Source organism: Lissotriton helveticus, chromosome 7 (assembly GCF_964261635.1).
Source record: "Lissotriton helveticus chromosome 7, aLisHel1.1, whole genome shotgun sequence".
Lineage (NCBI taxonomy): Eukaryota > Metazoa > Chordata > Amphibia > Caudata > Salamandridae > Lissotriton > Lissotriton helveticus.
Window position 1 is genome coordinate 1,614,768,070 of NC_136068.1, and position 16,980 is coordinate 1,614,785,049.

The 16,980-nt window shown below is 42.0% G+C and overlaps 1 protein-coding gene and 1 long non-coding RNA gene across 2 annotated transcripts in view; one reads left to right on the forward strand and one right to left on the reverse strand.

Annotated features, from left to right (window-relative positions):
- LOC144770605 (uncharacterized) overlaps positions 1 to 16,980 on the forward strand; it is a 186,605-nt gene that overhangs the window by 35,526 nt on the left and 134,099 nt on the right. The gene's annotated exons all lie outside the window — the stretch shown is intronic.
- The window catches only part of PRR12 (proline rich 12), a 602,934-nt gene continuing 587,730 nt past the window's right edge, over positions 1,777 to 16,980 (reverse strand). The window contains exon 14 of the mRNA XM_078655282.1: positions 1,777 to 11,594. Within this exon, the coding sequence (XP_078511408.1) occupies positions 11,454 to 11,594 (141 nt within the window). The 3' untranslated portion in view covers positions 1,777 to 11,453. The remainder of the gene's footprint in view (positions 11,595 to 16,980) is intronic.

Consider the following 16,980-nt stretch of genomic DNA (forward strand, 5'->3'; position numbering starts at 1 on the left):
CAATGTTTACCTCCATTGATATGTTTCATAATAATGTTGCCAACCAGTTAAGAATAAAGGTATTTACCACTCTAAATGGTGTGTTTTTTCTCAAATCTTCAATGCACCATAAGAAATACATTGGAAATGTCACTCTAATGCATGGTTGAGCTCTGGAACATCATGTCTGCCTTGAAGTCACTGAAGTTGAATTAGTTTGTTTTTCTTAATCCTTAATACAGGGAACATAGCAAATTGCTTAATATGTCCAGTTGTGTTTTTTGTAGACGTGTGTGTGTATATATGTGTGTGTGTATATATATATATATATATATATATATAACACACACTTGCATACACACATCTATATGCATGTATATATACATATAGGTTTATATTACGTATATATATATATTTATTAATACGTATTCCATTTTTTTTTCTTCTTGGAAAGGGCTTTCTTTTTGGCATTTCAGGTTGGAGGTTGTCTAGTACAGAGGTCTTCAGCTTTTTCTGTAATAAAAGTTACTTATGTTCAATAAAAATCACCTAAACTACTAACAAATATTATCAGTGTTGTACTTGCAGCAACATCAGAAAAGAATAACATTAGTGGTCAGCTTGTGCAAGATTACCAGTAGTGATTACCTCGGTGCATAAGCAGTAATGTCAAAAAAGCTTTATCAATTTGGACTGCTTCACCACAGGTATCACATAATAGCCATAGCTGCTATGCCTGTGGCAGCAGTGTAATATTAGTAACGTCTCCCCAACGCAGCATGATTTATCATTCAAATTTCAGCATTAAATATATTTTACAAATCAACCATGTTTCTCCAAACATCAAATTATGAGTTCTGAAAATAAACACATTTTTCAAATTGTGTCTACATATATTAATAAAACCAAAGAATAGCTTCTAATTTAATACGCTGGCTGCGCAGAGGAAAGCTACTTACGGGGATAGCGTTGCAGAAACTGTTTTAGTTTTGATATATGATTGAATAAAAATTCTGTATTGTTGAAGATCTTTTTGACACCAAGCACTTTGGACACATGCATCATTGCTCATTGTCTGCTTTAGACCGTCACCAACCAAATTGTGGTTGGCATCATTGTTGGGGGTCTGTTTGTGTGAGGAGGTCCGAATCTCATTAAAGTTGGAAGCTTGGGTACCCACAGTGAGAAGGCTGCGTTCCCTGGAGCTCACGGTTTAAGTAGCAGGCTAAACCTTAATGTGTTTTGACTTTTTACCTGGGAATATTGTTATAAGTGACCACGCAACATACCCACTACAGTTTATGCCTTCTGAATTTACCACTGCTTCTACGATTGTTGCAAACCCTATGGCTGAAGTTGTGAAAGCATTTGTTAATAAGAACATTCGATCTCAGCAGTTTGAGGGAAAGAACAGTGAAGTAAGTGGAAGGAATTCTTGGGGGCTTTGGTAAAAATGATTGCAACTCCGATATCTGGATAGGCAAAAAAGTATGTGTGTGGTAAATACGGGCACTGGACAGATAACGGAGGCCTGAATCCTTGAGGTTTCTTGAAATATGCACAGGTCCAAGTGGCTGAAATTCGTGAAGACACTCAGTTGCCGTTTTTTCATGGAATTGGAATTATATTGACAACCCTAGCTCTAATTGAACAGGAAAATCAGCAGACCAAAACAAAAAAGACCCATAACTTGGTCCCACAGCGGTGCAAAGAAAAGTGTGTTTTTTCATTTTGTGTACACAGTATACAATGTGAGTTGTACATTTTGAAAGAGAAAAACATTGTCGGACACCAATAAACAATAAAAATATATAATAACATCCATACAGGAACACAAATTCAAATATTGTAACAATACCTTTGAGGCCAGAACAAGTTACACATATTACACATTGTAGAAAAGAAAATCTAGTTAGGACACATAAGAAGGGATAGAATGAGAGGCGGAAAGGGTGGGCATAACAGAGGAGGCGAGGGAATCAGGAAAATAAATTGTGGTTTCCATTCTGAAGAATCTGTTAGCAGGGATATCAAAGTCTGCAACCGTATTCTGTAGACATTAACTCAACACTTTTATTTTTCTATCTATCAAACTAGCATGAATTGGGGAAAAATAAAAACACAAAGCAATTTGTCCCCACTCAGAGCAAGATCAGGGTAGAATATACATGTATATTTTTGCTGTCGAAGATTTGGCTAGCTCAGTTGTCTCTTTATTATTAATATTATTTAAATACTTTATACACCCACTTTTTGCTACTTTACACTGTTATTTCTGGTTTATTGTCTCGACGTTAGCTCAGCGTTTCAGACATTGCTGTCGCCTCAATATATAGCTACACATTCTGCAAATCCCACAGATGTTACCTTAAAAATAAAAAAATAAAAGTTACCGCTGCTTCCAACACAACAAAATTGTCCATCTCACCCAGCAACCACCCCTGGCTGTTCATCATCTTTTTTGCCTTATGCCTCCCTCAACAATACTGGCACTATCTTCGGAAAAGAGAGAAAATGTATCTGCCATCCAGTCCCATTCAGCTCGCAACAGTGACAAGTCATTCAAAGAATAATGTTAACAGGCCGTTGGCTCACAGATCTCACATTTTGATGTGCTCTACGTGGAGTGTCGAGAACTTCTGCCTCTGGAAGGTATTGCTTTGAACCAACTAAGAAGTATCTGGATACATGTAGCTGTATCAACTGCCCCCCACCAGGTACAGGCACAGCCATTTAAAGTGGAGGCAAGTGAAATTGGCGTGGGTAGCCATCTAGCTGCTCACATGAATCCCTTCTGATGCAATAACGTCACACACTGGATTCTTCATTTGTAGTGATACAAACCAGCTCACAATGTAGCTTCTCCCGACTGAAGGGCACAAGTTCAGAATTAACATTAGTAATCTGTAATGCTTGAGGCATTGAAGTAAGTTGAACTAGTAAAGACTGTTTGTAAAGTGCATATAAGCAGCTGCAGACCTGACTACACAGACAACCTCCAGCTCTCCCTACACCATACTTAGTTGTGCAGTGAGGATTTGCGACTTAATGACAATTTAAGAATTTGGGCAACAAGCTCCATTGGTAAATAGTCAAATGATACAAATTCCAAGAGTCGTTGCCTCTTGCTCAAACGGTCCTCCTAATAAAAGCAACAAGGATGGAGTCCTATACATCATTTTAAAATGGTTGTTTTATTTGTTCCGTACAGTTCTCTGCTGTCCTTATTAGTTCCTCAACTACGACGTTGTATACTAAACAAAAGACTTCAGAAGCCATGTTGAGTGATTCTGTGCAGCAAGTGATGTATTTCGGTTAATGTAATTAATGATTTCTTACAGGGTGAGATACAAAAAAAAGCCTAGGTCACACTGGCGACTACATGCAACGCATTCCTTCAAGTCTTAACTATATGGAGTGCAATGATGCATTAATAAACTAAATCACACCAAAAGAAGTCTTCTCTGGAGACTATTCCCAGTGCAGCACGGTATTCCGTAGTGCTTAGATACTCATCCTCTCAGCAGAAATTAGGCACACCCTTTATCACTATAGCAAAAATTGCGGTTTACAAAGTGCCTAACAGTGCCATCTATCTTTTTGCTCCTTTTGAGAAAGGACCTCTTTAGAGGTCCATAAAACACGAAGACTGTTTTCCAATTGTTCACCAAATAAAAATAACGTGGGTCACTGCATTGAAGACTTAAGACCACAATGCAGAAGACTGTGGCTGAGACCTACATATTTGCTCCTGGTAATTCGGATTCCCAGTCAGGCATAGGATTACAATTATTTGATTTTCAATGTATTTATATTTAAGCCTGCAATCTCAAACTCACAGGTAGAAAAACAGCTCGGAAAGTAAAGAACTAGGCCACTTACACAACTGGCCAGAAAGACTGGATTTTCTTTCATTGTTAGGCTTAATTGAACGCCGATGTTTTTAAGAAAAGAGAGGGCAGCTAGCAGGATGTAAAGAAGGCTGTCCAGGCGTGCGAAGTTGCACTATCCCAACTTAAAATACCTTCTAGCAGATGTCACTGTTATTTATCACTTACACAGTCCAAATCTAGTTAAAGAACAAGGTGTAGAACTGATGTGTTCTGAAGTCACTCCTCTGGAGTCAATGAAACTTTAGACACAAGCTGCACACCTGTACACACAGCTGTGTTATCCTATGATTTACAAAGAATGTTGGGGATGGGGCAGTGTTGTTTTTAAGGTTGTGCTTCTTTTTCAAGGCTTCTAGGTAGGGAAGACAATTTCACACATAGAAGTGTATGTTTGGGACTGCCACTTATAATACCCCCAAACCATTAAGTGCGCTACATAACCCACACTACTCTCCAAGTCCTTAGTAAGGCGGACTTCACCCCTGCCTTTTGCCTTTGCTAAACCAGAAACTTCATACAAGGGGGAAACTTGCCTGTCCTCTCTTGAAACTCTGGCAGTGCTAAACTTGCAGTAACAGACTGAGCAGTGGCCTGAAACCACTGCTCCATCTTTACCTGCATCACTTTAAATAGCACAGAAGTTTTCTCATGTGTTGGTACAGCACACTTTTTCTCATAACCGGGCGCACTGTACTGATCTGTGATTGGTGCACTCAATGAGGGAATGACATGGTACAGACATGGGCATGGCCCCTCTGTCCAAGTGTGCTGTAGCAGGATGCAAAAAATGTATTACTGGAACCCAGTACAATCACTAAACGGTACCATGAACTACACATCATGTAGCCTTTGGGGTATTAAAAGCACCTCCCGGGGGTAACCTGGGGACATCAGTAACACCTTGCTAGGATCTAGAGGAATGCAAGACCGTAGAAACACCCTAACATAGTCTGGTGATATCAAGCATTACTCTACATAGTCTTGTGACCATCCCTATAAATAACACTGTTTTGTGCACAAATTAATTCTGATGCTTTGGATTTTTGGTTGAAAAAAATACTTTAACATTTCTTACAGAAAGTACTCCCTATTTTTTTGTATAATACAACAGGTAATCATCTAAGAAATACACTGAAGTCCAAGGGTTTGCTAAACAGCACATGACCTCGTAGAGCTCACTCAAAGGCAGGCACACTAAAACGAGAAAAAACATTTTAGTGCAGATATATTTTTAACAATGGATCGATTTCTGGAAAATCGCAGCCTACTTAATTTCAAATAGCAAGCAGCAATTCCAAGCCCTTGCCTTCCTAAATCTTAAAGGTTTAAAAACAAATGTAAACAGTAAATTCGTTTTGGAAATCTCGAATCCATATTCTCGTAGTTTTTTATGTCCAAAGGGGAGCCTAAAATGATCTAAATGCATTTACGAAAAAAAGATTGCTCTCCAGAATGGCTTAGATCTTTAAAAGCTGCACAACTCAGTAGACTGTGCAGCACGAAACAAAAAAAGGGTACTTGCAGGCAGACAAAATGTATGGTTAGATGTTTTTAAGTGATTCTTTGATTAAATCACTTAAATTAGTTGGAGTACTACCCCAGTGCCGAACACCATGGTTAGTGCACAGCATCCAACAAGAGTCGCGTTGCACACACAATAAGGGGGCTCCAGAAAGGAATGTCTATTCTGTACCAAAAAGTGGAATGGAGATTCTATGCGTCACGTGTTACTTCCAACTCCCAGTTAGCAGAGGCCCTTTACACGAGAACTAGAGCACAGTAAAAGTCCCCCAAGCCATGGCAGAAGATCTGGTTCAAGTCGATATTCACGAAGCTGTTCCATCAACAGCACATTGTTCTGTCCACCTTGGAAAAAGACTGACACCGATTGTGTAGGCGATTTCAGAGAAGAATTTTTTTATACTCTCCTGTTCTTACATTATAAAGTAAGCCACAAAAACGACTGAATTGCTACCTTTAGTACAAGCCAGCCTTGTACACTGTGCTTTTTAATTAATGGATTCTTAAAAAAACTCTTATATCCTAGTGAGCCAGCTATGTGAATTTCCCCAAAGGGTAATCACGGTATGTGCAAATTATAGGGTTGCATGGCCGACAGGGGCCATTTTACATGTTTCCAAAAGGACCAAAACCACAGGAGTAGAAAGGTTACAAAAATCGTGCCTAGGAAAATAATAAACATAAGTAATTCTCTCTAATATTAGTGGATCAATGAGTGTGTGCATCAGTCACGGAGGGAGAGTGCATTAGCAACTTTCAATTGAAAAGCCCACACTACTCTTGACATATGAATAAGTAAGGGATGTAGACATGATGCACAAAAAAAAAATCTATTTGCCTGTCACAAGTGCCACTCCAGTGTGAAAAAGTTCCCCTGGCCTCATACTTTTAAAACTCCCAGCTGCCAAAGAGTATCCAAAATTTCGAATAATGGAAAAGTACTCCAAGCAGATGAACATGGGGTATCTAAGCTGGAGGACAAATATTTCTCATCATAATTGTCTGAAATATTCATCCACATGACTTAGATTATTGCATCACGCCTACAACCAAAGCAGGAAACCAATCAGAATTCATAATGATGGACAATGGATCTACACTGATTGAGGAACACCTCCCAATATTTAACAGATGAGCAGCAGAATTATGCATCAACCTGTGCAGCTTCCAAAACACGTGAATCATTCTAAAGGAAAGAGACTTTGAGCTCTCGAACACACAAGAGACATTTGGAAAGCTGTTAGTTACGGAGGGGGCAACAATTTTCAATAAACCGCACTGATTTTGTAACAGGCACATATTTTTGATCATACAGAGTTGTAAAATTTGGTGTCTTGACTGGTGTCACAGATCAGAAACGGGTCAGGGTAGAACAATTGAAGATTTGAATAAGAAATTATTGCTCGAAACCCATTGACATTTTGTCTTTTCTTTGCGCAAACTCATAAGTTGGCAGGATCACTCTTCTTTCTCTTTTCCTGTTTCAAATGATGTTCCTGTCTGTATACGTGGCATAGTGTGGAACAGGTGCAGGGGCTAACTGGTGATAAAGGATGGAAAGGTGCTTAACAAGCGCAAACCTAAATAGGAATTGAATACTTTTTTTGTTCATTTTGTTTTTTTAAGAACAGTACAACAGTCATGTAAAAACTCAGAAGGACAAAGGGAAAATTCAGCTGGTGCCTCTGACAAAAAAGCACCATATTCAGCTTTTTTCCCTTTCCCTGTTATGAACAAAAATACTAGTTGGCGTCCAGTCAAACTGAACGCTTCACACCTAGGCAAATTTCATTTATCATTCTCTTCTTCAGTTAAAGAGTCAAATACAATATGGTACATAGACTCCCCCACCCAACCCTCCTCTGTACAATATATACAATAAAAAGATTTTTATTTTTTGAAAAAACGGAGCAAAATAAATGATAAACAGAAGTTATCTCCCATCTGTCACTTTCTAGTTAACCATTTTCTCCATCCTTGTGCCTTGAAATAGTGTGAGCTATCTCGAGAGGGAACGCTTTTGTATTTGAGCATACAAAAACTTTAACTGGACAAAAATTACAAACGAAGATGTAAATATTAATGTGTAAATGAAAAAGTGATAGCTTAAAAAAATTACAACTAACCTTGTTTCTGATATTCGTTGCCTATGATAATAAGATGAGTCTTGCTACCGTTTTTTTCTTTCCTGTTTAAGAATGCGCCTGCTGCACTTTAAAAATATTAGATTTTTTTCCATTTGATAAAATATACCTCTGAAAATGGGGAAAGGTACAGCAGAACATGCCAATGCAATACAAGTGAAGGGCAGGGGATAGGGCGCAAGAGCAAGGTAGTGAAGGAGCAACAAGTTGGTTCTGTTCTTTTGCTAACAGTTTTGAATCCTGGCATCCCGAATCAAACTGAGCAACTGAACAATGTTTCTAGCTGTACAAAATATATCAGAAGCAATGTGCGAAGACTAATATTAGCACCTCTCAGTGCTCAGCCTTGAACAGCTCTCTGCAGCATCTTGACCTGCTCTGTGCACAGCATCTAATGAGGCTTACTTAGTACCACCATGCACTGCCTTGTCGCATCCTGAACTATTCTGCAGTTTTAGCTGCATTCTGAATCCCTCTGGGTGTATCTTGAACCCCTAAACTTGATAACCACGGCAGCATATCAGACACCCCTGTGCACATCCTCAGCAACATTCTTTACACTTTGTAGACCTACACCATAACAAGGGAGAAAAGATCACCACATTCACCTGCTACACACGTCCTCCAGCTCTCAAACCTATTTTACAAGCCCACTCATTTTGGATTAACAAAGCTTTGGCAAAAAGGTTAGGGGTTGGACGCAGCAAGTGCTTTTTTCTGACTCTGAGAAATTGTAGAATGTACAAGTCTACCCCACAGTGTGCAGAAATGTTTAGGCCTATTCAGATAGTACGTGCTTACATGACTTTAACAGGGACCTTTAAGACGTGGATAAGAAATGCTGCAACGGCCACGTTTCTTTTTCCACACAAACAAAAATATCCATTTTTGATGTTCCGAATAAGGCAGCAAGCCCCCACCCCAAAGAGCACGCTTCCGATGGGCTCAACTAAGACCGTTCACCCACTGAATGTGGCTGCCTGTCTTAACGCAAGACCAGTGTCAAATGCACACTGTATGTAAATCATTGATGTACATTTGAAAGTTTCATTTCAATGTGGCTCTACTTCAAAAATGTTATAAGTAAAATAAACCCATATTGGATCTCACTTTGGAAATTAGTGTTTCTTGTGATCGGACAATATTTTTTGTGATTAATAAAACCGTTAAAAAAAAAAATCAATACTCTTGTTCGGGATCTTTGTTTTACTACAAAGTATCCCATATTAATTAGCGGCCCATGCCCTTCAGAGAAACTTAAGCATTAAGTTAATAAATAAATATAAACTTACTTCTACTGTGTGGCATGACCCATGTCCAGAGAGATGTGAGCTTCCCAGGTGGGCAGTGTAAGACTTACCCGTGGCATTCCTTCATGGATCTGAAACACTTTCTCATTAAAAACTAGGAAGAAAAGAACAGCAGCTTCCTATGCATCTCTGACTGTCAGAATGTTGATGACTTCCCTAAAGATTACAGGACCTACTCTTGGAGATTATTTGTCTGGAAGGAAAGGACACTGGTTACAACTTTGCTCTCTGTTCTGCTCTTCAAAGGACACTCTTCCAATGTACAAGGCTAGTTGCATGGGAAGGTACATGACTTCCAACTGTTTTTATCAAGACTTATCAAAGATACCATTTGGTTAAAAGTCTTCTTTATGGACTGCCCTGCAAATTTCTCTAGATTGAATAACCTACAGAATTTGTTTACTGAATTTACAAAAAGGTCTAGCAATAAGAATGCCATCTTTCTTCTTGTGGTTCACAGAGCCAGAGACATTTAGGCATGCCAATTGTAAGACACAATGCTAAGTTCACAGCACCAAGCAAGCACTATGTATAGGAAATGCTACCAAGATACTATGAAATCTGAGACTAGTACTGTGCTTTGTTACACAGGTCGATGCGTCTTACAATCTTTCTGTAAAATGCACTATTTTTACATGATGTTTTATCTTTTTTGAATGATGTATGTTAGAGCTACCAGTCAGCCACTCTTTAGTATAAGGTACATATTAGAGCTACTCTGCAAACAGACCTACTGCCACCTGCATATTCTCTTAATATGTTAAATGTAGTCCTTCTTTAGATTACCAGGCATTCCAGTGACTAATCCTGGGCGTTTACTGACAACAGAATCCTCATATTGTGAAACTGTAAAGGAGTCGTACTCTTCCAGAGCCTATCAGAAAGATCCTGGAAGTTTGGTTCGACTTGCCCTGTTCAAATAAGCTGCTCAAAAAGAATTTCCTATAAGATATTACAATATTGTATTTATTTGCCGCTTTGTCTTGTATTATCTGTCTATATGCAAATTGTTATGTACATGTGGTGACAGTAACTCTGTAGATATGGGTTAGACAACCAGTCTATAAGAAAAGCATTTTTTGGGGTCATGTATGTAAATGTATGCATGAAATTCGTGGATTGTTCGTTCTGTGATATCACATTCTTGGTGTGTAAGTGCTTGGAGATGCTCTTGCCCCCTCCCACAAAATATTCTTGATTGAGTTGCCCTCCCTCACTATGACCTGGCCTGAGTACATCCCATAAGTATTTCTCCATACATCCTTTAGCCTCCTTCATTGAAATAACACGTTTATGATTTCTTTTGCAAGACCGGTCATCGTTTCCTACTGTCCAAGTCATGGAAATTAATTTCTCATCAACGTTCTTCTAACTACAGAACACTCATTTGAGTTTGATATGTACTTTGTTGCCTGACTGCTGGCCATTCCCTCTTAGCTGGCCTCTCTCATTCAATATATACTGCTGCAAGTTCTACTCCTCTGCGCTGAACCGAGCCCCACAACATCTTCTTGTAAGAAGCTAAGACTGGTCATTGTTGGCTGTCGCTATTCCCAGGCCTCAACATCTTCTTGAATGGCCCTCTGCACCTTTGAGCAAGACCAAGCAGCTTAGATACCCATGTTAGATCTTGAGAAGCTCTATCATTTGTGTTCTAGACGAGCGGAATCCTTTTTCTAGAGCCTGTCTTGTAACTTGTACAGCCCACGCTCAGACCCACAATAATAAAAGTTTAATATAACCAGCTTTTTACTGCTGGACAGAAGTATGCAATGACATTGCTCAGTTGAAGGAAGAGGGAATATATCTAAATAGGGTGAATTTGGCTTCACTTCTTTCCACGTTTCCTGTGCTCCCTCTTGATCTGACTTCCCTTCTCTACAATATGCAGCAGAAAGTGCCACTTGTTCAGTTCCCTCCCTTGCACTGTCATCACTTGACACTGTTAATCCAGAATGACTTGCTTTACTTTCTCCCCTCATTCCCATTCCTTCACCTTTTCACCATTGTGGTGGCCCCCCCACTCAAGAGTCAGTCTCTCTCTTTCACACATACACATACACATACACACACGCACGCACGCACACGAATAAATAGTGAAGCCACAGTTAATATGCTGCTCCTTCTGCTCTGGGCCAGATGGATGCCATGTCACATCCAGTATTAGTTCAACGGGATTGTGACACAACGGGCAAGGGGGTAGAAAGACAAAAAAACTGACACCAAACAATTGATTTTCCACTCACTCGAGACTCGTTAAGTGAGGTTGTATAGGCGGTGGAGGGTATAAAAGGGAAAGCGGGAGAGGCAGTCATGGAAAAGATGGGGAGAGAATAGTCAACCTCCTGTGAAGCATCCGAGTCAAAAGAAAGAGTTGGTTCAATGTAAATGCCCTCAGATATATCCAGCAATGTCAGCGCACAGTGCTCCGATTTGCGCTACCCCAACAGCCGACACGCAGACCGCCACTGTCCATCCTTGGCGCCATGGGAAGTCGAGGAGTAGGACCTTTTATTTCTTCCTCCTCTCTCAGCAGCATCGTCTCTGGTGTATCTTTTGTTTTTTTTCAGTCTATTTGTTTGCACTTGGCTCCTGTGCTCCCCATGTCACACACACTTGTTCTGCGCTTGCGTCAGAAGATCAGTGAAGGAGTCGAAGAGTTTTTCCAGCCAGGGCTGATTCCTCATACACTGCTGGACTACTTCTTCCTGCCCCAGGTCGTCATCCTGCGCTTCTATCGCATTAGTCTGTGAAAAAAAGGGTTACATAGCAGTGAAATGCTTCGTCATTTCTGATTCAGTCTTGTCTGAAAGCTTTCAGCCTCTATCCTACTCGGGCACCGGCTCTGTTTTTAGTGCGAGATCAACACCCTGCTCTGCTAATGCACTTCTATCCTGACCTGAGGCACTCCTTAGTATTCCAGCACCAAGACCCCACAATCTCCTAAGCCAATTTACCTCAAACAAGAGGTGCAGCATCTTCAGCTATTCTAGTATTTGGACTTGCACAAATCTCTGTCATTGTATCACAATCCTGCCCTAAGCATCTTCAGATAATCCTGTATGCTCATATTATGCTACCCATACACTTTAATACCTGTAGCAGACACTGCTATTCCTGTAGTATGGTGCACAAGGAAATAAGTAACTTACCTGTAAATTGTGGTTCTCCAGGATTGGTATCTTTCATAGATTCACATGCTTGAATCATTCCCTGTCATCGAAGTGGGAGTCCCATGGTACATTAAAAGCAGAAAGTAATGACTTTACCATTAAAGTTAATAGAGAAAAAACATTACCTTTAATATCTCGTTCTAGTCATTATGAATGGTCCACATTCAAGCCAATCAGGCGACAGCACCCTCTAGAACTCTCTCCAGGCTCTCAGATTTTTGTGCACAAGTGGAATTTAAGCGTATAAAAATAACAGGGGAGCCTCTATTGGGAGGAGGGTGGGTCGCACGTGAATCTATGCAAGATACCAATACTGGAGAACCACAGTTTACAGGTAAGTAACTTATTTTCTTCTAAAGTATTGGGGTAGCTTTCATAGATTCCCATGCTTGAATCCGAACAGATAGCAGCAGTATTATAGGTATGTATGCTGATATAAGGCATTCAGTAAAAAATAAAACCCTTTTTTTTTTAAAATCGCCTCGCGTTGCCAGAGCGCAAGAATAGTCTTGGCGCGTTTCGACAGCACGGTCTTTGGCAAAAAGTCTGTGCTGTCGAAACGCGTCAAGTCAATAAATACTAACTACTCCTTAATTGCAAATCCTGAGTGAGACTTTTCTTGCGCCCTGGCAGTGTGAGGCGATTTAAATATTACAGAGGGTTCGGCGCCTGCCTGCCGGCACCAACCCCATCTGGTGGATGCAATCGGAAGCAAGGCTGGACTTTTGTTGACATTCGCTTAAATCAATTATCAATAAAGTAGAAGCAATAGTCAAGACATCAGCATTGGCTGACCACTCCTGGACTCCACGACGATGCCTGCAGTGTAAATCCGAAGACCCTCTCCCCATCCACGACTGGCTCTGGTAAGAGAAACCCAGTGTCAATGGACATCCCTGCACCAAAGCCCCTGGGCAATGGAGAGCTCGACTGATGGTGTTCCTACGACCCACAGCACCCCATCTAACCTTTGCCTTGACTCGTGTTCTTCGTGCAGCTTCCAGTTCGACGCCTGCAGCCTGTTTTCAAAACAGAGTTCCTCCATTCACTTGCATTTTGCACCCGATACCATATTTGCACCCCGCACCCGGCTGCTCGTATGCCGCTGGTGGTGTATGTTTGGTGCTTTCTTGTAGCCCCGCCTGTGCTTGTCTAAACTTACACGGTTATTGTACTATTCTCCTGGATTCTTTTGTTCTGGGAGTAAGGTGTTTATTTGTCTGGGATTTAGGCTAGAATTCCTGTTGTGTATTCTTACTGTTGTCAATATTGGATTCATGACCTTCCCTCCTTCCTTTGTAAAGCGCTCTGATATCCTTCGGGATCTTGTTCGCGCTATATAAAACCTTATAAATAAATAAATATAGGAAGGTGGAAAGGAGAGAGGCTCACCTTATTGAAAACAATCACAGAGAACCGCTTGTCCCACTGCTGTGTCAGCATTACTTGTGGCTTCCAAACAGTAATGCCTTGTAAATGTGTGCCTGATGGACCAGGTTGCTGCTCTGCAAATCTGTTTTATAGGCACACCGGCAAAGAGGGCTGTCGAAGAGGAAACCGCTCTCGTAGAGTGAGCTTTCACTGTTGAAGATAGTGGTTTGCCTGCTTGCTGATAACAGAACTGTACAGCTGATGAGATCCCACATAGTTTGTTTAGTAACAGGATATCCCTTCCTCATGTTCCCATATGCCACAAAAAGCGGATTACTTTTGAGGATGCTGGTGGTCTTCTGCATATAGAATTTTATATACCTCTTTAGATCCAGGGAGTGTAAAGATCTTTCCGCTGGTGTTAGCGGATTTGGGAAAAATGTTTTCAATATGACTGGTTAATTTAAATGAAAATCAGATGGGACTTTAGGTATGAAGGTAGGATTGGTACAAAGTACAACAGAGTCCCTTGTAAACTGAAGGAAAGGATGACGAATAGTGAAAGCGTGTATGTCGTTTACTCGTCTAGCTGACGTAAGAGCCAGCAGAGGAGACTTTTTCCATGTGATATATATGAGGTCCGCTCTATGAATCGGCTCAAATGGCCCTTTCATAAGTTGTGGCAACACAATGTTGAGATGCCAAGGAGGAGGTGGGCGACTTACTGGTGGGAACATTCTAAACAAGCCTTTTAGAAATTGTTTCATAATTCTTGATGACCAAAGCTACTGTGACCTATTATGTTGCTGAAATTGAATATGCTACTTACCAGTATGCATCTGTTCTTGGCATGTAGGGCTGCTAACATTCATATCTTTTGCATAGATCGCCGCCTAGTGTTGGGTCCGGATGATTGCACATTGTTGTCCTGGAAGAGTCTTCGAAGTATCCTGAGATAGGTGGCTCCTCCCCTGGACTACAGTGCGCATGGGCATCGGCTCCATCCCCAGATTGTTTTTAGCCATTGTGGCAGAGATGGAGTGAAAAGTGTAAAGGATGTCCATGCTAATGATTGAATGCAAGAGTGTATCTGCAGCTGCGACAGGCACCGGGGAGGAGGGTGGGCGATATGAATGTTAGCAGCCCTACATGCCAAGAACAGATGCATACTGGTAAGTAGCATATTCAGTTCGAGGCATGTGGGCTGCTAAATTCATATCTTTTGCATAGAATACATAGCAGTCCCTCCATTAACGGCGGTTGCCCGTGCCAGCTGCAGAAACCTGAAAAAGTGTCTTGAGAACAGCCTGTCCTACAGCTGCTTGCTGCTTGGAATGCACATCGACACAGTAGTGTTTGGTAAACGTGTGCGGTGTAACCCATGTGGCTGCTCTGCAAATGTCTTCCAAAGGAATGTTTCCCAGGAAAGCCATGGAGGCCCCCATTTTGCGTGTGGAGTGCGCTCTGGGGGGTATTGTTAAAGTGCGTTTTGCCTTTTGATAACAGATTTGAATGCACGTAACAATCCACCTGGCTATTCCTGCTTTGGAAATAGGGTTGCCTTTCTGCTGTGGTGAGAAGGCAACAAAAAGTTGTTTTGTTTTTCTAAAGTGTTGTGTCCTGTCAATATAGTACATCAACGCCCTCCTAACGTCCAAGGTATGGAGCATTCTTTCCGCTACTGATTGCGGATTTTGAAAGAATGCGGGCAGGTCGATAGTTTGGTTGAGATGAAACTGTGACACCACCTTCGGAAGGAATTTGGGGTTAGTGCGTAGTACCACCCTGTTTGGATGAATTTGTATGAATGGCTCCTGGACTGTGAGCGCTTGCAGCTCACTGACACGCCTTAGTGACGTAATAGCAATGAGAAAAGCCACTTTCCATGTTAGGAACTGGAGTTCACATGAGTGCAGTGGCTCAAAAGGTGGGCCCATCAGCCTGGTGAGGACCACGTTGAGGTTCCACACCGGAGCTGGTGGTGTTCTTGGGGGAATGACTCGTTTCAGACCCTCTAGGAAGGCTTTAATGGCAGGCACCCTGAAAACAGAGAGATGCTGCCTGTTCTGAAGATAAGCCGCTATGGCGGATAGATGTATCCGAATGGAAGCGTACGCTAGATTGCACTTGTAAAGATGTAACAGATAGCAAATGATGTTAGGAATAGATGCATCTAGCGGGTTGATGTTATTGGCCGTACAGTAAATGACAAAACGCTTCCATTTTGCAGCATAGCATGCTCTGGTAGTGGGCTTCCTTGCCTCTTTGATGATGTCCATGCATTCTGGAGGCAAATGAAGGTAGCCAAACTCTAGGACTTCAGGAGCCAGATCGCCAGGTTGAGCTGTTGCGGATCTGGATGCTGAATGTCGCCATGGTTCTGCGTCAAAAGCCTGGGAGCAAGGCGCAGCCTTTGATGCGGCACCACTGAGAGTTCCAGAAACGTGGTGTACCATGGTTGGCGTGCCCACGTTGGAGCAACTAGGATGAGTGTCATCGAGTGTTGCCTTAGCTTTCTTGCCACCAGCGGTATGAGAGGTGCTGGGGGAAAAGCGTACGCAAATCTGCCTGACCAGTTCATCCATATCGCATTCCCCTGCGACTGTGGGTGAGGGAACCTGGCGACAAAGTGTTGGCATTTTGCGTTTTCCCTTGTGGCAATCAGGTCTATCTCTGGATGACCCCACTGCTGGAAGTACGGGCGGAGTACTGATGGATGTAACTCCCACTCGTGCATCTGGTGGCTGTATCTGCTGAGCAGATCCGCCATCTGATTGTCCTTGCCCGGGAGGTGCTCTGCCATGAGGAAAATGTTCCTTTGAATGGCCCACTTCCACATGCTCTCAGCCAGATGAGACAGCTGTGGCGAGTGGGCGCCTCCCTGTTTCTGAATGTAGTACATCCCTGTCATGTTGTCTGTCCGGACTAACACAACTTTGTTGCACAGATGTACCTTGAAGGACTTGAGCGCCATGAAGATTGCCATCAGTTCTAGATAGTTGATGTGCATCTTCTGTTGCTGCGTTGTCCATAGTCCCTGCACTGTGTAATTGAGCACATGAGCTCCCCATCCCTGGAGAGATGCGTCCGTTGTTAGGATAATCTGTGGCACCGGCTCCTGGAACGGTCGGCCCTTGCAAAGGTTGTGTGGATTCCACCAATGCAGAGAGTTGTATGCCCGACCGGTAACCAACACTAGGTCTGTCAGTTGTCCCCGAGCTTGTGTCCACTGATTTGCTAAACATTCTTGGAGCGGACGCATATGCAACCTTGCGTGAGGGACTATGAAGATGCAGGAGGCCATCATGCCTATCAACTGCATGAACACTCTCGCTGGAAGGGAGTGTTGCGGTCTGAACTTTTGGATCAGAGACTGGATGCTGTCTATCCTGACCTTGTTTGGCTGAGCCATAGCAGTCAGGGTATTTATTGTTGCACCCAGAAACTGCCGCACATGTGCTGGTTGAAGGTGCGACTTTGGGTAGTTCAACGAGAAGCCCAGACTGTGAAGGAGGTGAATGGTTGCGGACATGTCCGCGGCGCACTGTCGTTCCGACTTCGCTTGAATGAGCCAGTCGTCCAGGTAGGG